At 60.6% G+C, this 27,776-nt stretch overlaps 3 protein-coding genes and 2 non-coding genes across 7 annotated transcripts in view; 2 read left to right on the top strand and 3 right to left on the bottom strand.

Annotated features, from left to right (window-relative positions):
- MIER2 (MIER family member 2) overlaps positions 1–27,776 on the bottom strand; it is a 993,207-nt gene that overhangs the window by 487,126 nt on the left and 478,305 nt on the right. The window lies entirely within an intron of this gene.
- On the top strand, positions 1,871–6,563 carry GAMT (guanidinoacetate N-methyltransferase). Of its 2 annotated transcripts, XM_010374898.2 has the most exons (6): positions 1,872–2,141; positions 3,561–3,706; positions 3,909–3,972; positions 4,302–4,369; positions 4,471–4,581; positions 6,220–6,563. In XM_010374898.2, exons 1-6 carry the CDS (start codon positions 1,961–1,963, stop codon positions 6,358–6,360), a joined length of 711 nt encoding a protein of 236 aa, XP_010373200.1. In that variant the 5' UTR covers positions 1,872–1,960; the 3' UTR covers positions 6,361–6,563. The 2 variants fall into 2 exon arrangements, with proteins under 2 accessions (XP_030790936.1, XP_010373200.1); XM_030935076.1 differs by lacking the exon at positions 6,220–6,563 and having other exon boundaries at positions 1,871–2,141; positions 4,471–4,878.
- On the bottom strand, positions 8,009–22,730 carry NDUFS7 (NADH:ubiquinone oxidoreductase core subunit S7). Of its 2 annotated transcripts, none has more exons than XM_010374897.2 (9): positions 22,649–22,730; positions 22,314–22,549; positions 18,368–18,404; positions 17,638–17,706; positions 17,295–17,400; positions 15,588–15,767; positions 15,473–15,519; positions 13,262–13,350; positions 8,009–8,199 (listed from the first exon to the last, which is right to left on the bottom strand). In XM_010374897.2, the coding sequence occupies exons 2-9, from the start codon at positions 22,327–22,329 to the stop codon at positions 8,102–8,104; spliced, it is 642 nt and encodes a 213-aa protein (XP_010373199.1). In that variant the 5' UTR covers positions 22,330–22,549; positions 22,649–22,730; the 3' UTR covers positions 8,009–8,101. The 2 variants fall into 2 exon arrangements, with proteins under 2 accessions (XP_010373199.1, XP_030790937.1); XM_030935077.1 differs by lacking the exon at positions 22,649–22,730 and adding an exon at positions 18,687–18,734 and having other exon boundaries at positions 22,314–22,344.
- Positions 22,621–22,694, bottom strand: TRNAN-GUU. Its single transcript has one exon. It is a non-coding gene; the product is annotated as a tRNA-Asn (tRNA).
- Positions 22,825–22,897, top strand: TRNAF-GAA. Its single transcript has one exon. It is a non-coding gene; the product is annotated as a tRNA-Phe (tRNA).

The raw sequence follows: 27,776 nt of genomic DNA, 5'->3' as shown, positions 1-27,776 counted from the left end.
GCTGAAATCACGCCACTGCACTCCAGCCTGAACAACAGGGTAAGACTCTGTCTCAGAAAAACAAAAACAAACAAAACAGCTTCTGATCAGGACATGCCTGTCCTGGGGCAGAATAGGGGCGTCTCCTAGAGGACACGTGGGCTCAGCTTGAGACAGAAAGAGAAAGCGGCCTGGCCAGGAGAGAGGCTGTCCAGGCAGGGGGAAGAGCGTGTGCCAAGGCCTGGGGCTGAGGGTCACAGGAGCTGTGCAAGAGGTGGCAGGGGTGTGTGGAGTGACAGGGCAGGCAGCTACCCAGACAAGGCGGTGCAGGGAAGGCTGCGTGCGACAGCTGTTTCGGAGGCTGCCTGCGTGCATACCCCGGCTCTGCTGCAACCTGTGACCTCAACCTCTCTGGGCCTCAGTTTCCTCATGTGTTAAATGGGTGTAATAACTGCCCCACCTGTTAACCTGTGCAGAATGCATGGCAGGGAGGCAGTGCTCAGGGCTCATGACCGTGGCCCCACATTCAGAGGGGGAAGGAAACCGGGTATCAGAGCAGGACGCCACGCAGCGGGCTTGGGGGCCCCCAGGAAACAGACGGGGGTGTGGTTGACCCTAAGGGGCTACCCTGGGCTGCAGAGGCCTAATTCCACCCCTGCACCCCCCAGCTGCAGGGCTGCCCGAGGAAAGGGCACTGCTGGGATTAAGTCCTGGTCTCCAGAACTGGAGGTGTCTTTGGGCAGAGGCCCCCATCAGGGTCCCGGGCTCTCAGGTAACACCCAGTCTATGGGAGTGTGACGTGGGCTCATGAAAGGGGGGCGTCGGCGGGGCGCGGTGGCTCACGCCTGTAATCCCAGCACTTTGGGAGGCCGAGGCGGGTTGGATTATGAGGTCAGGAGATCGAGACCATCCTGGCTATCATGGTGAAATCCCATCTCTACTAAAAATACAAAAAATTAGCCGGGCGTGGTGGCGGGCGCCTGTAGTCCCAGCTACTTAGGAGGCTGAGGCAGGAGAATGGTGTGAACCCGGAAGGTGGAGGTTGCAGTGAGCCGAGATTGCACCACTGCACTCCAGCCTGGGCGACAGCGCGAGACTCCATCAAGAAAGAGAGAGAGAGAGAGAGAGAGAGAGAGAGAGAGAGAGAGAGAGAGAGAGAGAGAAAGAGAAAGAAAAGAAAGAAAAGAAAGAAAGAGGGGCATCAGAGCTCTAATCCTGGGTCCCCACCCTCGTGGCCACCAGACCCCGGGCTTTGCTTCTCAAAGCCTCAGTTTCCTCATCTGTATAACGACAGTCAGCTGCTCTATGGAGTAGCCGTTCTTTTTTATTCCTTAATAAACTTGCTTTCACTTAAAAAAAAAAACAGAAAAGAAAAAGAAAAGAAAAAACGACAGTACAGAACCTGGCCGGCACGGCGGCTCACGCCTGTAATCCCAGCACTTTGGAAGGGCTGAAGCGGGAGGATCGCTTGAGCCCAGGAGTTTGAGACCAGCCTGGGCAACATAGCAAGACCCCGTCTCTATTTAAAAAAGATAGAGCTCACTGTAGCATCTTCTGAAGATTAAATGATTTTAAACACTTAAAGCACTTTCAACAGCGCCTGAAAGATCCTCAGATTCTGACACCCCAGCGAGGATGGGGGCTTTCTGCGTGCCGACAGGTGAGGAAACCGAGGCACGTAAGCGGCAAGGCAGGGCCTTCCGGTCCTCGGTCTGCAGGTTCGCTTCCCCCGGCGCGGGCCTGCGGTGCCCGCTCCACAGAGAGGGCACCGAGGCTCCTTGGGGAGGCGGCAGCCGGGGCCCCAACCCCGCTCCCGCCACTTCTCGCGTGGCCGCCGCTAGAGGCCGCTCCCGGAGCCGCGCGCGTCCTCTCGCGGGTCCGCCCCCCGGGCCTGTTGGACCCGCCCCCGGCCCACAAGGCCCTGCAGGGAGCGGGCCCGGGCGCTGCGCGATCCAAGTCGGGTCGCCGTCCAGCCTGCAGCATGAGCGCCCCCAACGCGACCCCCATCTTCGCGCCTGGCGAGAACTGCAGCCCCGCGTGGGGGGCGGCGCCCGCGGCCTACGACGCGGCGGACACTCACCTGCGCATCCTGGGCAAGCCGGTGATGGAGCGCTGGGAGACCCCCTATATGCACTCGCTGGCCGCCGCCGCCGCCTCCAAAGGTAGCCCCCACCCGGCCTGCACCGTCCCCGGGGCCGCAGGGGAAACTGAGGCTGGGGCTGCCCGGACCCGGGGACCCACCCTCCCGCTGGGGCGCCTCTGTCTCCTGGCCTGGGAAGTGGGGCTGCAGGTGGGGGCACACGGAGGCGTTCACGGGGAATGCCGCAGGAGTGGGGCCCCGCACACATTAGGCGCCGCCTAAGTACCAGGAACTTCCTCTCCAGGGGGAGTGAGACCCCCCGCTCTCCGGATGGGGACCTCAAACGCGAGACCTGGGTGGAACCGGGTCCCCAGCTCCCTGTCTGAGATCGGGACGAAGGGGTCGTGCCAGGGAGAGGCTGCCCTTCTGTCTGCCTGGGAGAGCAGCCCCAACTCCCCTGGCTAAGAATAGCACCCAGAAAGCTGAGCTCAGGGAGACAGCTGTCCCCGGGGTGGCCCTGGCTTGCCTGGCGTCAGAGGCTGAGGGCTGCTGAGAAAGGACTCCCTGGCCCCGCACAGGCCCCATCCCAGGGCCGGGCCCCAGTGTTCGCACCCTGAAAATGGGCACGTCCAGTGTCCAGTGCCAATTAGGATTGGGGGTCATGTGTGGCCCACTGGGGAGCAGCCCTTCCCCTCCCACATAGTCTCAAGTCCAGGTCTTGCCTGACCACTCTTGCAAATCCAACTTTCAGATGGAGGGAGGGGGAGAGAAAAGTAACCAACCTGAGAGATAAGGGACCGGGGACAAACAGCGTGGGCTGGGCTCAAAGTCCAAGGCTCTTGCCTCCCCACAGGCCTGGCCCCAAAAGCGGCCATCTTCGGCCTCCCTGGCTGGTCATCCTCTCTCTGGTCGCTGGCCAGGGCCCACGCTGTTCCCGCTCAGGACTACTGTGTTCCGCCTGCCTCTGTCCATGCTGGCCCAGGGCGCCCTCCCGTCCTGTGGCAAATGTGACTCACAGCCCAGTCCAGCCCTGCGTCCCCTCCTCCAAGCAGACCCCCAGCTCAGCCCTGCGCTCCTTCCTTCAGGCAGCCTCCCCAGCCCAGCCTTGCCCTACCCTAGGCCCTCTACTCCAGGAAGCCTCCTCAGCCCTGCCCTAAACCCCCTCCTCCAGACAGACTCCCCCAGCCCAGCTCTGCGCCCCTTCCTCCAGGCAGCCTCCCCAGCCCAGCCCAGTCCTGTGCCCCTTCCTCCAGGCAGCCTCCCCAGCCCAGCCCTGCCCTGCACCCCCTCCTCCAGGCAGCCTCCCCAGCCCTGCCCTGCACCCCCTCCTCCAGGCAGACCCCCAGCCCTGCTCTGCACACCCTCCTCCAGGCAGATCCCCAGCCCAGCCCTGTGCCCCCTCCTCCAGGCAGTCTCCCCTGCCCTGCCCTGTGCCCCCTCCTCCAGGCAGCCTCCTAAGCCCGGCCCACCTAGTGATGTTGGGCGCCCTGTGTCTGCCCAGGGGGCCGGGTCCTGGAGGTGGGCTTTGGCATGGCCATCGCAGCGTCGAAGGTGCAGGAGGCGCCCATTGATGAGCACTGGATCATCGAGTGTAATGACGGCGTCTTCCAGCGACTCCAGGACTGGGCCCCGCGGCAGACACACAAGGTGCCCCTCTGCCCGCAGGCCCTCCAGGATCCCCACTCCTTGGGGTGAGGGCACTGTTTCCTGGGGTTGGGGGCCTGGGGCTGCCTAGAGGTAGAGGAGATGGTCTTCTCTCTCGGGAGTCCCCCGGCCGCTCCCTTTCTGCAGGTGGGGAGATCCTGGGGACCTCTCTACCCTGTCCACTTTTTATTTTCCCCTCTTCAAGGTCGTTCCCTTGAAAGGCCTGTGGGAGGATGTGGCGCCCACCCTGCCTGACGGTCACTTTGATGGTGAGGGGTGAGGGGACATATCACAGGGTGGGCCTCCCAGCTCCACTGAAGCCCTTCCTTTGCTTGTGGGGGGCCCTCTGATGTGCACTGGGGGGACAGAGCCCAGGTGGGTGTGGGCCTGGCTGTGAGGGCTAGCAGGGCACCGGGGATGGGCACACTCACGGAGGAGCCCTGGAGGCGATCTCGGGGTTCTCAAGCCCGCGTGGGAGCCCCACCTCTGCCCACGGCCCCATCTCACTGCACCTCCACCTGCTCGGGGATGAGCTGGGTGAGGCTGGGCAAGGTGCTGAGCCCCGCCCTGACCGCGTGGGCTTCTGTCCTCCGTGCAGGGATCCTGTACGACACGTACCCACTCTCGGAGGAGACCTGGCACACACACCAGTTCAACTTCATCAAGGTGGTTCTCTCTGACTTGTTGGGATGCTGGAGGCCCTCGGGGAAGCCCCTCTGCCCACACCCCCACCTCCGTTCTGACCACTGGCCACTCCCCTTCCATAGAACCACGCCTTTCGCCTGCTGAAGCCGGGGGGTGTCCTCACCTACTGCAACCTCACCTCCTGGGGGGAGCTGATGAAGTCCAAGTACTCAGACATCACCACCATGTTTGAGGTGCGCCCACCTGGAGTTCCCGTGGGTCTCCAGGCAGTGACCTTGGTGGGGGTGGGAAGGGACTGCTGGAGCCACCTTGCTACCTGGGGAGGGTCCCTTCCTGACCCCCTGGGTGGGCTGGACTGTGCTGGTTCATTTAGAAACCAAAGTCCTTTGCCTGATGTGGTGGCTGCCAGGAGCGGTGGCTCAGGTCTGTAATCTCAGCACTGTGGGAGGCTGAGGTAGGCAGATTGCTTGAGCCTAAGAGTTCAAGACCAGCCTGGGCAACAGAGCAAGACCTCATCTTTACTAAAAAAATACAAAAAACTAGTTGGGTGTGGTGGTGTACACCTGTACTCCCAGCTACTTGGGAGGCTGAGGTAGGAGGATTGCTTGAGCCCAGGTGGCAGAGGTTGCAGTGAGCCAAGCTCGAACTACTGCACTCCAGCCTGGGCAACAGAGCCAGACCCTGTCTCAAGAAAAAAAAAAAAAAAGAAAGAAAATTAAAAAAAAAAAAAAATGGCCGGGCACGGTGGCTCAAGCCTGTAATCCCAGCACTTTGGGAGGCCGAGACGGGCAGATCACGAGGTCAGGAGATCGAGACCATCCTGGCTAACACGGTGAAACCACGTCTCTACTAAAAAAAAAGATACAAAAAATTAGCCAGGCGAGGTGGCGGGCGCCTGTAGTCCCAGCTACTCGGGAGGCTGAGGCAGGAGAATGGCGTGAACCCGGGAGGCGGAGGTTGCAGTGAGCTGAGATCCGGCCACTGCACTCCAGCCTGGGCGACAGAGCAAGACTCCGTCTCAAAAAAAAAAAAAAAAAAAAAGGAAATCAGGCTGGGCATGGTGGCTCACACCTGTGATCCCAGCACTTTAGGAGGCCAAGGCAGGTGGATCACTTGAGCTCAGGAGTTTGAGCCTAGCCTAGCCAACATGGCAGAATCCCATCTCTACCAAAAATACAAGTTAGCCAGGCGTGGTGGCGGGCGCCTGTAATCCCAGCTACTTGGGAGGCTGAGGCATGAGAGTCACTTGAACCTAGGAGGCAGAGGCTGTTGTGAGCCGAGATCGCACCATTGCACTCCAGCCTGGGCAACAGACCGAGACTCCATCTCAAAAAAACAAAAACAAAATGAAAATCAAAGTCCCTCACCACCTCAACAACCTCCCGTGGCTCCCCAGTGCCCTGTGGTTCGGCCCAAGCCCCGCGTGTTCCCCTCCCTCTGGCCGCCTTCACCTGGCTGTCTTCACTGGTTCAGCAGTGTTTGGCTGGCTGTTCCCTCTGCCTGGTGGAGGCAGTCTGTCTGAGAAGGGCTCTATGTGGTTGCCCTGGGCTGCTGTTGTGAGAGCTGGCTGGGTACCTGTGGCCCTTGTCGAAAATGGGAACTAATGGCCTGTCTTCTTTTTCTGTGGTGATTCTTTGGCTCCACCCGCCACACTGGCAAGGTCTGGAGCACTGTGGAGTAGGTGCCCCGGGGATGGTTTGAGCCGGGTGATGCTGGTGTGGGGCTGGGGTTCCAGGGCTGCCCTACCGCATGCCCCACAGCAGCTGCAGCCGCCCACCCGGGCCTTGCCATTTGTAAACACTCTTCAATGAGGGGAGGGTGCACGTGACCCCCATGGCCCTCAGAGATGACCTGGCACCATCCCCGACCAGGAGACACAGGTGCCTGCGCTGCTGGAGGCCGGCTTCCGGAGGGAGAACATCCGTACCGAGGTGATGGCGCTGGTCCCACCGGCCGACTGCCGCTACTATGCCTTCCCGCAGATGATCACGCCCCTGGTCACCAAGGGATGAGCCCCCACCCTGGCCCGGCCACAGCTGTGCCCTCCTCCGTGCCTTCCTGGCCGGGAGCCTAGGCTCTCCCGCCAGCCCCGGGCTGATCCCGGCTGTGTGTCACCAGCAGCTTTCCCAGCTTCTCTGTGAGGGGTCACTGCGGCCCGCTGCCGGGTCTCTGAGGTGAAGTAAACACCGGCGCTGGCTTGGCTGGTCCACAGTGAGTTGTGACTGTTACTTCTAGCGGCTGCTCTCTCACCTCCCGTCCATCCCACGGACACAGGAAAAGCAGGTGACTCCCCTCCAGGTTTCTGAGCGGCCCCAGGACCCCCCCCCCCAACTGTCTTGCCCATGGCAGACATCTCCAGCCGATGCCCGATGTCCCTTCCTCAGACGAAAGCCACTTGACCCTTTACAGTGGGGTCAGGGTCTCAGAGGGTGGCAGCATCATGGCCGGGTGAGTCAAGGACCCTTGCCCACCCCAGGCAGGAGCCCGCTTCTCTGCCCGCCCTGGCACACCCTGAACTCCTCCTCCTGCCTCAGGAGCGGCGTGGCTGCTGACAGCCCTGTGCCCCGAGCCTCCCGTTTCCAGGTGTTTCCTCGCGGGAGGCATCAACCCCGCTAGGCCCAGTGCAGGGGTAGCCCCACCTGCCTGACCCCAGGAACATCCCGGGTCCTGCCTGTCCGTGCCCTTGTGCCCAGCTGGTCACCCCACGCCTCCCGCTTTGCCCCCTGCGTCCACGCGCGTGCAGCCCGCCCATCTTCCTGGGGCCGTCCTGCCCGCCCTCTCTACTGACCTCCGTGCCCTGAGAGAAGGCCGGCTCCTGTGCTCTGCACTCCGGCCCGGGACTGCTGTTCCGCTGGCCGATGCCCCGTCCCTACCCCCGCATGTCCTGCCTCCAGGCTGGGCGCCTACTCCCCACCCCCGCCCCAGTCTCCTGGGACCCATCCCAGCCTGGCCTGTCATAACTGCCGGTCCCCAGCACTGTCCTGGTGCGCAGCAGGCATGCAGGGTGGGCCTGCAGAGCGGGGTCTCCAGCACCGGTGGTGTCTGGCACTGAACACAGGAAGATGGGACGTTTGCTGAATGAATGCACGTCCCTGGTGAGGACTGGACTTCGATGGATGAAGGGGCTGGTGGGGTGAAGCCAGGGTCCCCCGAAAGCCCTGGGTGGAGAAGGTCCCCAAAGTGGGGTCAGACAGCCTGTGAGGCTCACGGCCCTGCCCTGCAGCCCTTTGGTTTGGACCAGGTGCCATCTCCCCATCTCCCTGGCCCCAGCCCTCAGCTAACCAGCCCATCCCACTGCCTGGAAATGGGCCAGAGGGCAGTGGCGACCTGCCCAAGTTCACACACAGGCCACAGGCCACACTCTGAACCCTGGGGTAGGCTCAGACGGGCTCTGGTCAGCCTGCCTTAAGGCACAGTGGGAGACTGAATCAGGGCCCTCCCAGGAGGGAAGGGTGTGGGGCCTTCCATGCTTGGGACTTTGGGCTGTGACATCCACACCAGGGTCTTCACAGAGCAGCAGGAAAGGACCTGCTGGCAGGCACAGTGCCCGTCTCTGCCCCTGGCTCTGCTCCAACCACCCCCAACCCAAGGGCGGCATGCTGCTGGGGGTCTGTGGTCCCCCAGGTCCCTGGCTCCTTTCACCCACACACCACACTGGGAGGCAGCGGCCTGAGGGCAAATTTATTGACAACCTTACGGGACAAAAGCAGGCTGGGGACAGGACGGCGACAGGCTCCGGTGGCAGTGGCGGCACTACCTGCGGTACCAGATCTGCACCCTCCGCTCCCGCTTGATCTTCCTCTGCAGCTGCAGGATACCGTAGAGCAGGGCCTCGGCCGTGGGTGGGCAGCCTGTAGGGACCTTGCCTCAGTCTCCCTTCCCGCAGCCAGAGCCTGTGTGACCACTTGCACAGCGCAGCCGGCTCGGCTTTTGAGGGGCCTCCCGTGCCAGCCTGAAGGTGGAGGCTGGTAGCCCAGGGTGGGCGCAGGGGCCAGGGGCTGGCAGCCGGCGTGGGGGACGTCCCTGCAGGAAGACTGGGGTCCTCCCCTGGGCAAGGCCCCACTGCCTTCCTCCCCGTGGCTCATCCTGGGCTGCCACAGGAACCTCCTGGACAAGATGCTGACCTCACTAACCTGGCCCCCAGCTTTAGACCTCAGGACTCCATGGGGACCAGCGCTCACCAGACACACTCAGCAATGGGTAGCAGGGCCTGGGGCTGCTCTGGACGGAGATGAAGACGGGCGGCTGGCCGGAGGGAGGGGAGGCGGCCCAGGGCCCGGGCATCCCACAAGGACCCGATGACCCCCTTTCTGAGCCCCAAGCCAGAGCTCTTTGCTGGGATCCCCCAGCCCCAGCTGCTGGGCAGGCTCAGAGCAAAGGGCTTGAGCAAGAGGACACAGCCCAGGGCCCAACAGGGACAGCAGGAGTGGACACAGGTGGGAAAGAACAAGGCCACCACAGGGCTGGGAAAGGGCAGCTGGGCCCCACCTGGCAGAGTTCGGGCAAGTCCAGACTGTCGAAGGAAGGGAGGAGCACAGTCCGCAGGGAGGGAGGGAGGAGCACAGTCCGCAGGGAGGGAGGGAGCACAGTCCGCAGGGAGGGAGGAGCACTGTCCGCAGGGAGGGAGGAGCACAGTCCGCAGGGAGGGAGGGAGGAGCACAGTCCGCAGGGAGGGAGGAGCACAGTCCGCAGGGAGGGAGGGAGGAGCACAGTCCGCAGGGAGGGAGGGAGGAGCACAGTCCGCAGGGAGGGAGGGGCACAGTCCCGCAGGGAGGGAGGGAGGAGAAATGTCCGCAGGGAGGGAGGACACAGTCGCAGGGTTGAGGAGCACCAGTCCGAAGAGGGGAGGGAAGGAGCACAGCCGCAGAGGGGGAGGGAGGAGCCCATCCGCAGGGAGGGAGGGGCACAGTACGGAGGGAGGGGAGGGAGGGGAACAGTCCGAGGGAGGGAGGGAGGGGCCACAGTCCGCCGGAGGGAGGGGCACAGTCCGCAGGGAGGGAGGAGCACAGTCCGCAGGGAGGGAGGAGCACAGTCCGCAGGGAGGGAGGGAGGGGCACAGTCCGCAGGGAGGGAGGAGCACAGTCAGGAGGGAGGGAGGAGCACAGTCCGCAGGAGGGGGACAGGAGGGAGGGAGGACAGTCCGCAGGGAGGGAGGGAGGACACAGTCCGCAGGGAGGGAGGGAGGCAGGAGGGAGGGGAGCACAGTCCGCAGGGAGGGAGGGAGGGGCACAGTCCGCAGGGAGGGAGGGAGGAGCACAGTCCGAGGGAGGGAGGGAGGAGCACAGTCCGAGGGAGGGAGGGAGGGGCACAGTCCGCAGGGGGGGGGGCAGAGGGAGGGAGGGGCACAGTCCGCAGGGAGGGAGGGAGGGGCACAGTCCGCAGGGAGGGAGGGAGGGGCACAGTCCGCAGGGAGGGAGGGAGGGGCACAGTCCGCAGGGAGGGAGGGAGGGGCACAGTCCGCAGGGAGGGAGGGGCACAGTCCGCAGGGAGGGAGGGGCACAGTCCGCAGGGGGGGAGGGAGGAGCACAGTCCGCAGGGGGGAGGGAGGAGCACAGTCCGCAGGGGGGAGGGAGGAGCACAGTCCGAGGGGGGGAGGGAGGAGCACAGTCCGGAGGGGGGAGGGAGGGCACAGTCCGCAGGGGGGGAGGAGGGCACAGTCCGCAGGGGGGAGGGAGGGCACAGTCCGCAGGGAGGGAGGGAGGGCACAGTCCGCAGGGGGGAGGGAGGGCACAGTCCGCAGGGGGGGGGAGGGCACAGTCCGCAGGGGGGAGGGAGGGGCACAGTCCGCAGGGGGGAGGGAGGGGCACAGTCCGCAGGGGGGGAGGGAGGGGCACAGTCCGCAGGGGGGAGGGAGGGGCACAGTCCGCAGGGGGGGAGGGAGGGGCACAGTCCGCAGGGGGGGAGGGAGGGGCACAGTCCGCGGGGGGGAGGGAGGGGCACAGTCCGCAGGGGGGAGGGAGGGCACAGTCCGCAGGGGGGGAGGGAGGGGCACAGTCCGCAGGGGGGGAGGAGAGGAGCACAGTCCGCAGGGGGGAGGGAGGGCACAGTCCGCAGGGGGGGAGGGAGGGGCACAGTCCGCAGGGGGGGAGGGAGGGGCACAGTCCGCAGGGGGGAGGGAGGGGCACAGTCCGCAGGGGGGAGGGAGGGGCACAGTCCGCAGGGGGGAGGGAGGGGCACAGTCCGCAGGGGGGGAGGGAGGGGCACAGTCCGCAGGGGGGGAGGGAGGGGCACAGTCCGCAGGGGGGGAGGGAGGGGCACAGTCCGCAGGGGGGAGGGAGGGGCACAGTCCGCAGGGGGGAGGGAGGGGCACAGTCCGCAGGGGGGAGGGAGGGGCACAGTCCGCAGGGGGGAGGGAGGGCACAGTCCGCAGGGAGGGAGGAGCACAGTCCGAGGGAGGGAGGGAGGGGCACAGTCCGCAGGGAGGGAGGGAGGGGCACAGTCCGCAGGGAGGAGGGAGGGGCACAGTCCGCAGGGAGGGAGGGGGGGAGGGAGGGGCACAGTCCGCAGGGAGGGAGGAGCACAGTCCGGAGGGAGGGAGGAGCACAGTCCTCAGGGGGGGGGGGGGGCACAGTCCGCAGGGAGGGAGGAGCACAGTCCGCAGGGAGGGAGGGAGGAGCACAGTCCGCAGGAGGGAGGGAGGGGCACAGTCCGCAGGGAGGGGGGAGGAGCACAGTCCGGAGGGAGGGAGGAGCACAGTCCGCAGGGGGGAGGGAGGAGCACAGTCCGCAGGGAGGGAGGGGGGCACAGTACGCAGGGGGGGAGGGAGGGGCACAGTCCGCAGGGGGGGAGGGAGGGGCACAGTACGCAGGGAGGGAGGAGCCACAGTCCGGAGGGATGGAGGAGCACAGTCTCGGGGGGGAGGGAGGGCACATGTCCGCAGGGAGGAGGAGCACAGTCCGCTCGGGAGGGAGGGCGGAGCACAGTCAGCAGGGAGGGAGGGGAGGGGCACAGTCCGCAGGGGGGGAGGGAGGAGGCACAGTCGCAGGGAGGTGGGGAGGAGCAACAGTCCGGAGGGAGGGAGAGCATCAGTCCGCAGGGAGGTAGGGAGGAGTCACAGTCCGCAGGGGAGGGGGGGAGGAAGACACCAGTCCGGCAGGGAGGGAGGAGCAAAGTCCGCAGGGAGGGAGGGAGGAGCACAGTCCAGGGAGGGAGGGAGGGGCACAGTACGCAGGGAGGGAGGAGGGGCACAGTCCGCAGGGGGGGAGGAGGGGCACAGTCCGCAGGGGGGGAGGGAGGGGCACAGTCCGCAGGGAGGGAGGAGCACAGTCCGGAGGGAGGGAGGAGCACAGTCCTCGGGGGGGAGGGAGGGGCACAGTCCGCAGGGAGGGAGGAGCACAGTCCGCAGGGAGGGAGGGAGGAGCACAGTCCGCAGGGAGGGAGGGAGGGGCACAGTCCGCAGGGAGGGAGGGAGGGCACAGTCCGCAGGGAGGGAGGGAGGAGCACAGTCCGGAGGGAGGGAGGAGCACAGTCCGCAGGGAGGGAGGGAGGAGCACAGTCCGCAGGGAGGGAGGGAGGGGCACAGTCCGCAGGGAGGGAGGGAGGGGCACAGTCCGGAGGGAGGGAGGGGCACAGTCCGCAGGGAGGGAGGGAGGAGCACAGTCCGCAGGGAGGGAGGGAGGAGCACAGTCCGCGGAGGGAGGGAGGAGCACAGTCCGCAGGGAGGGAGGGAGGAGCACAGTCCGAGGGAGGGGGGGGGGCACAGTCCGCAGGGAGGGAGGGAGGGCACAGACCGCAGGGAGGGAGGGAGGGGCACAGTCCGCAGGGAGGGAGGGAGGGGCACAGTCCGCAGGGAGGGAGGGAGGAGCACAGTCCGCAGGGAGGGAGGGAGGAGCACAGTCCGCAGGGAGGGAGGGAGGAGCACAGTCCATGCTCGCACCCTGCCCCTTTGGTCTGCACTGCAGAGGAAGATGCCAGGGGCATGGGCTGAGCTCCTGACCCGGAATGGACCTCTCTGTGCTGAGGAGGGTCACAGCGAGCTCCAGGCTGCCCTGTCCACTGCCCCTAGGTGACCTGAACAGTGCAGAATGCTGAGCAAATCAACGCTCTTTCCAGGGAAGCGGAATCCAAAGGCAGAACCTGTTCCTCCACTTTTGAGAGGCGCCAGGACGTGCCTCCCGCTTGCCCAACCCTCCAGACTCGGGACTCAGGGCTGGGCTCTCTGTGCGTGCGCTAATGCTGCAGCACAGGATGGCCAAGAACAGGACCTCTATCCCCTGTCCCACATGAGCGCCACCTCTAAGCCTGCCTACCATGGACCATTGTCCATGGTGTCCAGGTGAACGCCCCGGGTGGCCCTCGTGGGACCACGTGAGGCGCAAGACTCCCACAGGATCACCAGATATAAAGAATGTTCCCCATGCGATGTGAATTTCAGGTATGCAGCCAATGCTCCTTTTTAGTGTCAGTATAGCCCAAATACTGTTGGGATATACTAGTACTAAACAATTACTCCTAATTGCTTTCCTGATGGTCAAACTCACCCTAACCTCACAGTCAAACTGAGTCTCCCACATTCTCATTTGCCAAAGGAAGTCCTGTGTGCCCTTCTATAAGGGTGAGGGCGTGGGACGGTGTCCTTGGTCTCCAGGAACCTTCTCTCTTGGTATTTCTAACTGCAGGTCTTTGGTTTCTGTCAGGCAGGACCTGTATGAAACTGCTTTAAAGCAGGCGAGTGTCAGGGATTCCACTCAGCCTCCCCTGCTCCCTCTGATCCCTCTGATGGCTGAATACATCGCCGACTTCTCACAGGGCACACGCTCCACTAAGACGGAGAGCCCGGAGTCGGCTCATCCATAGGATGGGGAAGCCCGCCGTCTGTTGGGGGTGTGGGACTCCCTCACATGGGCCGCCGGGCTCCGTGTGGCGCTGGCCCTGTCCCCAACTCTCTCGTGGGCGGTGTGGTCCCAGCCCTACCTGGGACGTAGATGTCCACGGGCACGATGCGGTCGCAGCCCCTCACGACCGAGTAGGAGTAGTGGTAGTAGCCTCCTCCGTTGGCGCAGCTGTGGGGGAGGGGACGTGAGGGAAGCGTGCTGAGGACCTGCCTGCCCACCCTCCCTCCTCACAGCTGTGGGGGAGGTGCCGTGAGGAGCACCTGCCGGGGACCTGCCCTGTCCACCCTCCCTCCACGAGGCCTCGCCCCATCCCCACCCGCCTTCAACTGCAGGCCAGGCACCAACGAGGCTGGAACTTGTCACAGAGAAGCAATGAGCAAACATGTACAGGCTCCCCGAGCCTCCGTGGGACCAGTGGGGCGCGAGCACGCGCGTGGCTGCTAACTCTGGGGAACAGTGCTCCCCTCCCGAGGGGGCTCCTGACCATCGATTCCTGGGGCTGGAAAGTGTCGGATCACATGTGTCAACAAAAAGCCACTTCAAGCAGCCACAGTGCCAACACCCAGCCCCTGTCTATGGGGCGGCTGAGCCTCACGCCAGGCCCTCGCCCGATTCCGGCTCTGTCAGTGAAGTGCTGGGGTCCACCCGGGGCAGGTAGCTGGAAACCCCAGGCGACCACACAGACTCCACTCCCAGCACTGCTTCCCACACTGTAAAAATGGACATAACCTGAATGCCCAATAGTGGGAGACGGTTATGAAAACTCTGGAATATTCTGATTCTCTGTTTAGAATTAGATCAGTAATATATCCACACAGTGGGACGTTATTCAGCCAAGAAAAGGAGCGAGGCTCGGACACAGGCCGCTGCATGGATGCACCTTGAGGATGTCATGCTCAGTGAGAGATGCCAGACACAGAAGGCCATGCAGCGTGTAATCCTGTTTCTGTGAAATGTCCAGGAAGGGCCCATCCACAGAGACAGGGAGGGGAGGTGTGGGCACCGGGGCTTGGAAGGGGATGCAGAGTGACTGCTGATGGGGACAGCGTTTCATTTGGGGGTGATGAGAATGTTCTGGAATTAGAGGTGGTGGCTTAAAAACCACTGAACTGCTCACTTTAAAAGGGTAAACTTCCCAATACCCAATCTCTACAAAAATTTAAAAAATTAGGCACAGTGGAGCACATTTGTAATCCCAGCACTTTGGGAGGCTAAGGTTGGGGGATCGCTAGAGCCCAGGAGTTCAAGGCTGCAGTGAGCTATGACTGCACCACTGCACTCCAGCCTGGGCAACTCAGTGAGACTCTGTCTCTAAAAAATAAAAATAATAAATATTGACTGGGCACGGTGGCTCATGAGTGTAATCCCAGCACTTTGGGAGGTTGAGGTGGGTGGATCATGAGGTCAGGAGATCGAGACCATCCTGGCCAACGTGGTGAAACTTTGTCTTTACTAAAAATATAAAAATTAGCCAGGCATGGTGGCGGGCGCCTGTATTCCTAGCTACTCGGGAGGCCAAGGCAGGAGAATCGCTTGAACCTGGCAGGTGGAGACTGTAGTCAGCCAAGATCGCGCCACTGCACTGCAGCCTGGGTAACAGAGCTAGACTCTGTCTTCAAATACATAAATAAATAAATATTTTAAAATGTTAAGAGACTAAATACCTTTCAATGTTATGGGGAAATGACTAAAAATGATGGCAAGGCCAGGTGCGGCGGCTCACGCCTGTCATCCCAGAACTGTGGGAGGCCGAGGTGGGCAGATCACCTGAGGTCAGGAGTTCAAGACCAGCCTGGCCAACATGGTGAGACTCCGTTTCTACTAAAAACACAAAAATTAGCTGGGCATGGTGGTGCGTGCCTGTAATCCCAGCTACTTGGGAGGCTGAGGCAGGAGAATCGCTTGAACCTGGGAGGCGGAGGTTGCAGTGAGCTGAGATGGTTTCACGGGACTCCAGCCTGGGTGACAGAGCAAGACTCTGTCTCAAAAAAAAAAAAAAAGAAAAAAAATTTATGGCAAGTTAGATGGCTGAGATTATAAAACCATCTACAGCACTTGTCATCACTTAGTGTGGGTAAAGCAGAGAACTGGGTGGAATGTGGGCCCTGCTGCGTGGGGGCGGACAGGAGCAATGGTTCTGGAGAGAGGACCCGCAGCACCTCTGCGTGGGGTGGAGGCACCAAGACGGCTGAAGGGCAGAGCTGGGACCACGTGGGATTTTCACCGAATGTAAATGACACTTTTGATAAGCGCCACTTCTGTACCTGGAGACGCCCCGCCCTGCACTCACCTCCCCATGGAGACCACGTAGCGCGGCTCCGGCATCTGGTCGTAGACCTGGAAGAGAGGTGGGGTCCGTGCACAGCTCACTCTGGGGGCGGCTGGGCGGCGGGGAAGAGGCCTACCTTGCGGAGCGCTGGGGCCATCTTGTTGGTGAGTGTGCCGGCCACGATCATGACGTCGGACTGGCGCGGGCTGGCGCGGAAGACCACGCCAAAACGGTCCATGTCGTAGCGCGGTGCGGCCATGTGCATCATCTCCACGGCGCAGCAGGCCAGACCGAAGGTCATGGGCCACAGAGAACTCTGCGGAGGCCAGGCTCGCGTCAGACGCCACCCCTGGAGCCCCGCCTGGCGCGGCATGAGAGTCCACGTGGAGCACCTAGAATCCCCGGCTCATGTCCCGGGGCGGCAGCCGGCAGAGGTGAGAGGCACAGCGGCTCCTGCAGGTCGCCTCCGGGCCCCAAGAGAGTTTTCAAGCGCGCCCCACCAGCCACGTTCAAAATAAAATAGAAACGGGTGAGATCTGTCCTCATCCCACAGTTCCGCGAACCCAGTGTACCCTAGGTCCCACCATTTCAACAGGGGGCTGCAGCCACTCTCTGAGCGTGTGGGCTACAGGCGAGAAGCAGCGCAGGTCTAACCGGGAACTCTCTGCATTAACTAGATCTGGGCCCGCATACCAGGTGCCATGCCTCCGGGAAGCCCTCTCGGATCTCCTTGGCCACTCCCTCCCTCTCCTCCACCCATGTGGCTTCTCATTTCCCCCACGGCTCCTGCTGTCGCTGCACACAGCTCTGAGACCTGGCAGGGGCCCCTGCTGCATGTGTTGGCGGGTGACAGGGCCAAGCTACAGAGCGAGGCAGGGCTGCCCGGGCAGAAATGGCCAGGCTCACTTGCCCGCCAGAAGCCTGTGTCGGGATGCCCTGCGGCCATTCTCGGGTTCCCTCCATTAGAAACTATCCTGCACTGGGCATCCCTGTCTGGACCACTGTGGCCCTGGCAGGACGTTCACTGTGGCATTGTTTAGGAAACAAAAAACAAAAGGAAACAGTGAACGTCCATCCGTGGGACACTGCTGAACCCGGGCTGTCGCGGCAAGTGCCGCAGGCGCTGGAGTGAGCTGCCCGTGCTCACGCTGCAGGGGCTGTTGTCACAGGCAGGGAGGCTTTAGATGGGTACTGAGAAGGATCTCCTGCCTTCACACGCGCTCCTTTTAACTTAAAACACCACTTTCACCTTAAAAGAGAAACAAGAGGAACACACAGAAGCCAGAAAGAGAATGACGGAAAGGGAGGAGGTCATTTCAAGCAGGGTCTGAAGACTCAGATGGAACCACAGGCCGCCAGGCCAGCACAGGGGCCTCCGGGAGGGTCCAGCCTGCTCCAGGCCGCAGGAGTGTGTGTGCATCAGTGAGTGTGCCTGTGTGCATGCATGCGAATATGTGCACATGCATGTGTCCACATAAGTACACGTGTGTGCGCGAGTGTGCATGTGTGCGTATGTTTTTGTGTGCGTGTGTGCAAGTGTGTGGATGTGTGTGCATGTGCACATGAGTGCGAGTGTGCGTGTGTGCAAGTGTGCATATATGTGCGTGTGTGCGTACGTGTGTGCATGTGTGTGCATATGTGTATGTGTGCATGACTGCGTGTGTGGTGCATGTACACATGTCTGTCCATACAAGTGAGCTTGCATGCACGTGTGCGCATGTGTCCATGCATGTGTTGTGTGTGTACATGTCGGTACATTTGTGTGTGTGTGTATATGTCTGCCTGTGAGTGTGCAGAGAGGCCCTGGCGCTCCAGGAGGGCCTGCAGCTCATAGTAGACTCACCCGGCGGGCCCAGTTGACGAGGTCATCCAGCTTGGCCACCACATACTCGCCCCGGCTGCTGGACTTGGGAACCATGGCTCCAGCCTTCGGCAGGGCAGGCTGGGCACTGTCACAGAGACACAAGGGCACAGGAGGCGTCAGCCACGCAGGTACTTCCCAGAGGCGGATACCTGCCCCCACGGCTGCACCAGAGGCCTGGACCCACATGAGGCCAGGGACCAGGATGTGCGACCCCTTCCCCGCCCTATCCAGGCACCCCTGTGGCTGCAGCGCTGATGCAGAAAATGAAGGAGGGGCGGGGGTGGGGCAGGGGGTACGGCCTCCCCCAGAAGGCCAGCTTCACCTGCTTGGGCCATCGGTGGCCACGCTCTGATGGACACCTCGTGCCTGCACAGCCGCGCCCACGCTGGAGCTGCCGGGAGATGGAGCGCAGGTCAGTGGCCGTCCCAGGCCCCTCCGACTCCCCCAGTCGCACTCACTGTTGTCCTGCTTCTCCCCTCCCTGATGCGGGACTGCTCTCGCCTCTGCCCGTCAGCACTTGGGCCACTGGCCAGAGCCCCTGGGGCCATCTGGCCACTGCTCCGACCCCGAATGATGGCCCAGACTTGAATGGAGTTTCTTTTGTCATGTACCCAGCAGGTCAACAGTGTCCAAGCAAGGACGGTTGCAGGATCATCCACAGAAGGAAACTGGGACCAGGCCTTCCACATGTGACCAAGGTCAGATCCCTGGGCATGCGCCCTCACCACCCTTTCAGTCGCCTGGGTCTCCAGGAGGCCTGCCCTTGGCTGCCATCTGCACAGAGCTCACAGAATGCCTTCCCATGACAAGTGGCGGTACGCTCTGACGGTGCTGAGCCAGGCCCACAGGGCTTTCCTCCTGACTGTCCAGCCTTTGCCACTGCATGGACTGTTCCAGGGAGGGTCCCAGCACATCACGTGCAGCGTGCAGTGCAGACCGTCACCTGCATCCTGTCCTTAACACACCACGTGACCTTCACAAGGGCCCGTCCCCTTTCGTCTGGCGCTGCTGAAGGCCCCTCCCAGCTCAGGGCTGGAGACTCAGGCACTCACCGCAGACCAAGGATCCGGAAGCCGCCCAGGCCAGGAGCTGCAGAGAGGACCACAGGGGTGGGGACAGTGAGCCGCGGGCAGCACCAGGGGCCACTGATTCAGGACCCCTGGAGGGCCACAGGGCCAGCCTCCAGGCACTTCCCCGTCAGGCTCCTGCCCGCATGGCCTAGCTCTGACCCCACCTCAAGTGCCACTTAACAAACATTAGGTAACAAGGGGGTTTTCAGAATATGAGCGACTCTTAGTCCCCTGCTTGAGACCCCATGGCCCCAGAAGAAACCCAAATGCTGCCCCATCTCCCCGCCCTGGCGATACTCACCGGTACCTGCTGCTTTCCTGCCCCAGGGCCTCCGCGCCAGCTGCTCCCCTGCGGTGGACACCCCGCCTCACAATTGCACACCACTGGCCCCTTCTCATGAGGCAGGTTTCAGCTCAGATGCCCGGGGCGTCCCGCCTACACCAGCACCCCAGGTCCTCCTGTTGCCGGCACCCGGTTCTATCTCCATCTATGCATGCTTGTGGGGTGCCTGCCACCCTGGCAATGCCAGGGCTTCCCTGGGTGCCCAGTGCTTGTCCTGTCCTCAGCTGTGCCTGACAAGCGTGTGCCGGGTGCTCCAGGCCCTGGCTGGTGCTCGGGGGTTTCCCACGCAGCTGAGCACAGGCCCTATCCTCCAGGAATCTGTAGTCAGCTGAGCAGGCAGGGCGCTGCCCACATCAACCTACACAGCAATGCACCCCTAGAGGAGCCAGCCTCAAAGGAAGCACAGAGGAGGGAACGCGCCTACACGAAGGCTCCTGGGAGAGCCTTCCCGAGGCGAAGGCTGAGGCCAGAGCAGGGCCTTGCCACACCCAGGGGCACTCTGCAGCGGGGAAACGCCTGGAGGTGCCAGGAATCCTGGCTCACAAGGAAGAAGCCAGAAAGGCAGGCTTGGTGCTGGTGACGGCTAAACTGTGTCCCTCCACTTGACCTGTATCTGAAGGCCTAACCCCAGGACCTCAGAATGTGACTGCTTTTGGAGAAGGGGTCTTTAAAGGGATCATTAATCGCGGGGCGCAGTGGCTCATGCCTGTATTTCCAGCACTTTGGGAGGCCGAGGCAGGTGGATCGCTTGAGGTCAGGAGTTTGAGACCAGCCTGGGCAACACGGTGAAACCCCGTCTCCACTAAAAATACAAAAATTAGCTGGGTGTAGTGGCGGGCACCTGTAATCCCAGCTACTTGAGAGACTGAGGCAGGGAGGTAGAGGTTGCAGTGAGCTGAGATCATTTCACCACACTCCAGCCTGGGTGACAGAGGGAGACTCCATCTCAAAAAATAAAATAAAGCGTCATTATAATGTGGTGAGGTCATGAGGGTGGGCCCTCATCTGATATGACTTGTGTCCTTGTAAGAAAAGACTTTCAGGATACAAACACGTACAGAGGGAAGATGCAGGGAGCAGATGGCCATGGGCAAGCCAAGGACAGAGGTTTCAGCAGGAACCAACCCTGTTGACCCCCAGTCTTGGCCTTCCAGCTGCCAGAACTGTGCGAACATCAGCTTCTGTTGTTTAAGCTGCCCAGGTGATGGTACTTTGTTGCTGTGGCCCCAGCAGATGCGGGGTGAGGCCCGATGGAGAGGCTGTAGGCAGCTTCCAGGGGCCAGGGCCAGGGCCAGGGTTTGATGCCCCCGAATGCAGCAGTTCATGGGGCCTTCTCCTGCCTCTGAGCCCCTCCCTCACCCCAGCCTTAGCTTCATCCGGGGTTGCTGTTTTCCATGGCCCCGTCCAGGCCACAACTCTCTGAAGGACACAGGCCTGTGACCTACTTCTTGGCATGCCTGAGGCTGGGCACAGCAGACAGGCTAACTGCCCAGCTCCAGGCTCTGGTGGGAGCTGCCCCACTCCGGGCATCAGTTTCCCAAGCTGAAAATTCAGGACTTTGGATAAGCTCCTAGCAGAGGAAATGGCTCTTCTGAGAACTTCTGAGGTGATGGGATTCTGTGCCTCTGCGTCCGGCTTTTTTTTTTTTTTTTTTTTTTTTTGAGACAGAGTTTTTCACTCTCGTTGCCCAGGCTGGAGTGCAATGGTGCGATCTCGACTCACTGCAACCTCCGCCTTCCGGGTTCAAGTGACTGTCCTGCCCCAGCACCCCCAGTAGCTGGGATTACAGGCATGCACTACCACACTCAGCGAATTTTGTATTTTTAGTAAAGACGGGGTTTCTCCATGTTGGTCAGGCTGGTCTTGAACTCCAGACCTCAGGTGATCTGCCCACCTTGGCCTTCCAAAGTGCTAGGATTACAGACGTGAGCCACCGCGCCGTGGGCCAGGCATTCTTTTTTTTTTTTTTTTTTTTTTTGAGACGGAGTCTCGCTCTGTCGCCCAGGCTGGAGTGCAGTGGCCAGATCTCAGCTCACTGCAAGCTCTGCCTCCCGGGTTTATGCCATTCTCCTGCCTCAGCCCCCCGAGTAGCTGGGACTACAGCCGCCCGCCACCTCGCCCGGCTAGTTTTTTTGTATTTTTTAGTAGAGACGGGGTTTCACCATGTTAGCCAGGATGGTCTCGATCTCCTGACCTCGTGATCCGCCCGTCTCGGCCTCCCAAAGTGCTGGGATTACAGGCTTGAGCCACCGCGCCCGGCCAGGGCCAGGCATTCTTAACAAGGGGCCTGGTGAGGAACTGTGAACTTGCTTGGAATAAAAAAACAAAATGTCTTTGTTGTCACCAGCATCTTATGGAAAATTAGCCCTTTGTTCAATTCTTAGTGTAGGCTGGGTGCCGTGGCTCACGCTCAGGCCTGTAATCCCAGCACTTTGGGAGGTTGAGGTGGGAGGATTGTGTGAGCTCAGAAGTTTGAGACCAGCCTGGGCAACATGGCAAGACCCCCATCCATACTAAAAATACAAAAATTAGCCAGGCATGGTGGCGCACACAGCTACACAGGACACTGAAGTGCCAGAAGCCGGGAGGCAGAGGTTGCAGTGATGAGCCAAGATGATACCACTGCACTCCAGTCTGAGTGACAGGCAGACTCTGTCTCAATAAAAAATAAAAAAAAATAAAAAAATAAAAAAATAAATTCTTAGCACAGACAACAAAATATGGCAGTATTAGCAGGTCCTGTAATTTTTCACGAAGAGGAATCACAGAGGTTTCCTAGCCATGGTACAGGGGTTGCAGACCTTTCCGTATCGTCAAAGCCTGACTTGCAATTCTCACTCCTTCCAACCACAGTCGTAGTTAGACCTGCCGCTAGATCGCGTTCAGAAGGAAAGCGCTTAGATTACTAAGTAGCCAATCAGGTTTCAAGACAATCTTTTAATAACTGCCTCTCCGTATAACTGATTTCCTTGCAATTCTATGGATTTTATTCCATTCATTATAATAACTTTATCTGAGCAGGGGTTCGCAGGCTTCAGCTGATCCCAAAAAAGTCCCTGGAGCGGGACAGGCTGAGATCCGCTCTGCCAGAGGCCCTTACCCCACAGGGTTGGGGAGGGAGGTGGAGGGTCCAGCAGGGTGGTCTGGATGCCCTGGGTCCTGTTTCTTTCCAGGCCCGGCCCTGTAACCTCGAGGAGTCTCGGACCCTCAATGGGCCTCAGTTTCCCAGCATGTCAGGCAGGCCACGCTCTCTCCGGGGCATCTCAAGGGCAGCCTCGCGGGCTGTGCCCTGGTCTCGGGGACGTGAGCGGGACCCCTCCAGCTTCCGCCCCGAGCGCCCTCCTGGGGCTGGGGGCTTGCGTCATGACCTGCCGGGTCTCGGTTTCCCCGACTGTACCCTGGACGCAATAACGGAGACCGTTCATCGCAAGCCAGGCGGGAGCCCGAGGAGCGGCTGGCTCGGAGAAGCCCGGAGAGGACGGCGGCCACGACGCCGGCACCGACCCACGACAACACCACGGCACCTGAGGCTCCCACGGCCCCAGACCCGAGCGGCCCCACACCCGCCGCCGGCGCCGCGCTCACCTGACAGCGCCGCCATCTTGGCCTCGGCCTTCAGACAACCTCTGAGGTCCGTCCTCCTTAGCGCTCCGGGTCCCTGGGGCCGTCGCCCAAAGAGTCTCGGAGCGCGTGCGGAAACTGAAACCCGGAGCCGGGAGGTTCCGCTGCGCTTTTGGCCTCCGTGGTCGTGCCTGCGCCGTGCAGCCCCAGATCACCGGAGACGGAAAGGTCATCGGAGTGCGCGCGTGGGGGCCGCGAGTCTGCGGCAGCCCGACCAAAAGAGAGGCGATACTCATCTTTTTGTTATTACAGGAGGGCAAAAGTCCCCGCGCGTCCCTGGGTGGGCTCGAACCACCAACCTTTCGGTTAACAGCCGAACGCGCTAACCGATTGCGCCACAGAGACAGCGATGTCGCCGGGCGCCCGGGAAGACCTTATAAAGTATGTGCGGCCTGCTGACGCGAAACGAGCTACGCCTGCGCGGGGAAGGCGCTGCGCGGGCCGGAGTCACGGCGAGAGCGACCCCTGCCGCCCTGCCGAAATAGCTCAGTTGGGAGAGCGTTAGACTGAAGATCTAAAGGTCCCTGGTTCGATCCCGGGTTTCGGCAAGCGTTTTAGCGCCCCCAAAGATCATCGGTGTCTTTTGTTCAGCATTGGTCCGGCTGCCTCGCAGCTATCCTGAACCCCTTCTCGGAACATGACCCCATTCTGCAGAGGAGTCGGGACGTGGACTCATCCCAAGGTAGAAGGGCTCATACCCAACAACCCCAAAGCCTCCTCTTCCCACCCCCAAGAAGTCATGATTTCAGCCCAAACTTCCCCCTTCCCTGACAAACCCTCGATCTCCCATCTTGCTTAAATTGCTAAGTTTACAGCCCGTACTAATTACATAAAAAACAACACTAAACGCCCAAACTAGCAAAACAGAGTTTGCAGAACGCTTTCTGCATGCATATCAAATTTTCATAATTCCACTGGAGGTTTTTTCTGCAGGTTTTTTTTTTTTTTTTTTTTTTTTTTTTTTTTTTTTTTTTTTTTGAGACGGAGTCTCGCTCTGTCGCCCAGGCTGGAGTGCAGTGGCCAGATCTCAGCTCACTGCAAGCTCCGCCTCCCGGGTTTACGCCATTCTCCTGCCTCAGTCCTCCCGAGTAGCTGGGACTACAGGCGCCCGCCACCTCGCCCGGCTAGTTTTTTGTATTTTTTAGTAGAGACGGGGTTTCACCATGTTAGCCAGGATGGTCTCGATCTCCTGACCTCGTGATCCGCCTGTCTCGGCCTCCCAAAGTGCTGGGATTACAGGCTTGAGCCACCGCGCCCGGCCTTCTGCAGGTTTTATGATTACGAAAACAGAGGCAAAGGTCAGTGCAGTGGTTCACCCCTGTAATCCCAGCACTTTAGAAGGCCGAGGCAGGCAAATCACCTGAGGTCAGGAGTTCGAGACCAACCTGGCCAATATGGTGAAACCCCGTATCTAAATCCCAGCTACTCGGGAGGTGGAGGTTGCAGTAAGTTGAGATCATGCCACCACACTCCAGCCTAGGCGACAGAGCGAGACTCCATCTCAAAAAAAAAAAAAAAAAGGAAAAAGAAAAGAAAACAGAGGTGCAAATTAGGTGAACACGGCTAAGAAGCAAAGCTGAGGGACCCTCGAGGACCACGGCAGGTGTTTACTGAATTCGTGCCATGGGCTGGGGGCCCACTGCTGAACAAAGCCAGACCTGGTCTCTGTTCTTGGGCAGCTCAAAAGGACTGGAGGGGCCCAGCATGGTGGCTCACACCTGTAATCCCAGCACTTTAGGAGGCCAAGGCAGGAGGATCACTTGAAGCCAGGAACTTAAGACCAGCGTGAGCAACATAGCAAGTCCCCATCTCTACAAAAAATAATAATAAAGACTTGGAGGAAAAGCTGACAGGAACCTAAGAGGTTGGCAGTTGCACAAAACCGTCTTCCTTCTATAGTTCTCATAGCTGCCCATGCTGTAGGGTTTTGGTTTTATTTACTTTTTTGAGATGGAGTCTTGCTCCGTCACCCAGGCTGGAGTGCAGTGGCAAGATCTCAGCTCACTGCAGCCTCCGCCTCCCGGGTTCAAGTGATTCTCCTGTAGCTGGGATTACACACACACACACACCGCCACGCCCTGCTAATTTGTTTTTTGTTGTTTTGTTTTGTTTTTTGAGATGGAGTCTTGTTCTGTCGCCCAGGCTGGAGTGCAGTGGCGCGATCTCCACTCATTGCAAGCTCCGCCTCCCGGGTTCACACCATTCTCCTGCCTCAGCCTCCCGTGTAGCTGGGACTACAGGCGCCCGCCACCGCACCAGGCTTTTTTTTTTTTTTTTTTTGTATTTTTAGCAGAGACAGGGTTTCACCGTGTTAGCCAGGATGGTCTCTATCTCCTGACCTCATGATCTGCCCGTCTCGGCCTCCCAAAGTGCTGGGATTACAGGCTTGAGCCACCGTGCCCGGCCAATTTTTGTATTTTTAATAGAGATACGGTTTCACCATGTTGGCCAGGCTGGTCTCGATCTCCTGACCCCAGGTGATCCACCCACCTTGACCTCCCAGAGTGCTGGGATTACAGGAGTGAGGTACCGCGCCCAGCCATGGTTTTGGTTTTAAATTTATATAAATATTTTTAGAATAATTTAGAATTCTGAGTACCCCATGCCCAGTTCATGAGTGTGACACATTTGTCACGATACATTATTACTGACCAAAATCTACACTCTATCTAGTTTCCTGGGTTTCCTCTAATGCCCTTTATTAGCCCAGGGCTCCATCCGGGACCCCATGTGGCATCAGGCGTGGTGTTTCCTCAGCTCCTGGGACCGTGGCCGTTTCTCAGGCGTTCCCGTTTCTGACGCCCTGCAGTTCTGAGGCACGACTTAATACTGTGGAACATTGTTCATTAGAGATTTTGCTTGTGGGTCTTTTTTACAGGGTCAGGGACAGCAGAATTTCTCCCCTGTCCCTGGCGTGCCATGTCGGGGTCATGTGTCAGCTGCCCTGGACTCCTCCCGGGAGGAACAGTGAAGCCAGCCCAAGGGTTTCTGGCGGCTCTTAGTCCTAGTGCTGGTGGTGGGGGATGGGGTGGAGACTGCAGCTGAGCTCAGTGGGGGCCCAGGAGGATGGTCCTCGGGCCGCTGGGATGACAGGGCCCCTGGGCTTGTGTCTCCTGTTCAGACTCTTGCCTTCCTATGGGGTCTTTTTTTTTGAGACTGAGTCTCGCTCTGTCCCCCAGGCTGGAGTGCAATGGCACAATCTCAGCTCACTACAACCTCTGCCTCCTGGGTTCAAGCGATTTTCCTGCTTCAGCCTCCTGAGTAGCTGAGATTACAGGCATCCACCACCACACTCGGCTAATTTTTGTATTTTTAGTAGAGATGGGTTTTCACCATGTTGGCCAGGCTGGTCTCAAACTCCTGACCTCAGGTGATCCGCCCACCTCGGCCTCCCAGAGTGCTGGGATTACAGGCGTGAGCCACTAAGCCCAGCCCCTACAGGGTCTTCACGTTCAGCCGAGGTTGCTCCGTGTGACCAACAGAATGGCGATAATACTCGGGTGCAGCTGCTGGGGATCCTGGGCCGCTGACTCAGAGGCGAGCTGGCCATTACAGAGGGCGGGCGGGCACTCTGGCAGCTTGACCCACGTGGAGGAGAACCGCAGCCTCCTTCCCATGCCTTGCCCCGAGCAAGGCTCCTTGGACCCCCAGCCCCGTTGGAGCCTTCAGTTGATGTGGCCCCAGCCAGCATCTGGACTGCAGCCCCAGAAGCCACCCCAGAAACACCTGGCCGGGCTGCTCTTAGATCCCTGTCCCACAGAAACCGTGTGGAGAATGTTCCAGCCGCTGGGTTTTGGGGTGGCATTCTCCTGCAAAGTGGGCTGACTGATGGGCTGACTGGATGGAAGGGGGAGGTAGGTGGGGAAGAGAGGAATCTGGTTCGGGAACTCCGGGCCCTGGACGACACCCCTGAGACAGGGAACATGGAGGAGCCGTCTTCATGGGGCAGAAGCAGGATGTGAGAGAGGGCAGGCAGCAGTTCCAGAAACAGCTTGGGCCATCAAGAGGGGCAGGACCCAGAGCAGAGTCAGAGTGGGAATTGGGGAAGGTGAGAAGGGGCCTGAGGCTGGCACAGGGAGGGAGGCAGAGAGGCACAAGAACCCAGGCAGGCCAGCTGCGGTGGCTCTCATCTATAATCCCAGCACCTTGGAGGCCGATGAGGGAGGATTACTTAGCCTGGGAAACACAGCAAGCCCCATTTCTTTTTTTTCTTTTTTTATTTTTTTTTGAGACGGAGTCTGTGTTGCCCAGGCTGGAGTGCAGTGGCCGGATCTCAGCTCACTGCAAGCTCCGCCTCCCAGGTTTATGCCATTCTCCTGCCTCAGCCTCCCGAGTAGCTGGGACTACAGGTGCCCGCCACCTCGCCCAGCTAGTTTTTTGTATTTTTTTTAGTAGAGACGGGGTTTCACCGTGTTAGCCAGGATGGTCTTGATCTCCTGACTTCGTGATCCGCCCATCTCGGCCTCCCAAAGTGCTGGGATTACAGGTTTGGGCCACCGCGCCCGGCCTATCCCCCATTTCTACAAAAAGCACAAAAATTAGCCGGGCGTGGTGGGACACACCTGTGGTCCCAGCTTCTTGGGAGGCTGAAGTGGGAAGATCGCTTGAGCCGGGGAGGTCAAGGCTGCAGTGAGCCACGTTTGCACCACTGCACTCCAGCCTGGGCAACAGAGCCAGACCGTCTCAAACAAAAAGCAAAACAGACAGTGCCTCAGGCAGTGGGGTCCACGAGAGTGAGGCTTCTGTGGTTTGGAATTCTCGCTGCCTGCCTGTGTTGCCCCTTTTAAGATGGACGAAGTGCGCTGTGCGGCCACCACGGTCTCCTTGTTGGAAGCGATCAGACAGGTGCGGCTGCCCCAGCGAGGGGGACCCCAATTCCCCTTGCACTGCTGGGAACAACTGAGACCAGCTTTGGAAAAAGCATTGGCAGGGACATGGGGGTCTCTGCGGCTCAGTGAAGGAGGTTGGGGAGTGTGGGCCAGGCAGCTGGGGGGCTGGCAGCAGCACGCACCCAGGCTCTGAGACACCAGCTGGGCCAAGCCAGAGGGAAGGGGCAGGGGTCAGGGGTCAGGGGAAGGACGCCATGGTTTGTGGCCAGTTTTCCATGGGGAACCAGGCCATGTCTGGGGACATCTGTGGTCATCACGATGGTAGAGGTGGGAGCCCCTGGCATGGAACCACTGAACACCTAGCAGGACCCAGGATGCCCCACCCCAGGGACCCAGGTCCAGTGTCCTCAGTGCCAGGGACAGGCCAGGTGGGGTCACAGGGTCAGCTAGCTGCCAGGAGGGGCAGAGCGTGCAGGCTCCTGAGGGCAGGGCTCCGGGAGTCTCCCTGCGTGTGTGCATGTGGTCAAGCCTGTCTTCCTGGGGCTCTGGAGGAAGTCGAGGCGCGCCAGCCACGCTACGGGGAGGGCGAGCCCAGGAT

Source organism: Rhinopithecus roxellana, chromosome 8 (assembly GCF_007565055.1).
Source record: "Rhinopithecus roxellana isolate Shanxi Qingling chromosome 8, ASM756505v1, whole genome shotgun sequence".
Taxonomy (NCBI): domain Eukaryota; kingdom Metazoa; phylum Chordata; class Mammalia; order Primates; family Cercopithecidae; genus Rhinopithecus; species Rhinopithecus roxellana.
This window is presented reverse-complemented; position numbering and strand designations above follow the sequence as displayed.

What these genes read in the sequence shown, in the direction of transcription:
- GAMT (XM_030935076.1), top strand. Translation starts at nt 1,961, where the DNA reads ATGAGCGCCCCCAACGCGACCCCCATCTTCGCGCCTGGCGAGAACTGC. An exon ending in CGCCGCCGCCGCCTCCAAAG is followed by an intron (nt 2,142 to 3,560) that starts GTAGCCCCCACC and finishes GTGTCTGCCCAG; the next exon opens with GGGGCCGGGTCCTGGAGGTG. An exon ending in ACCAGTTCAACTTCATCAAG is followed by an intron (nt 4,370 to 4,470) that starts GTGGTTCTCTCT and finishes CCCCTTCCATAG; the next exon opens with AACCACGCCTTTCGCCTGCT.
- NDUFS7 (XM_030935077.1), bottom strand. An exon ending in CAGGAAAGCAGCAGGTACCG is followed by an intron (nt 18,405 to 18,686) that starts GTGAGTATCGCC and finishes TCCTCTCTGCAG; the next exon opens with CTCCTGGCCTGGGCGGCTTC. An exon ending in GCCACCGATGGCCCAAGCAG is followed by an intron (nt 17,401 to 17,637) that starts GTGAAGCTGGCC and finishes TCTCTGTGACAG; the next exon opens with TGCCCAGCCTGCCCTGCCGA.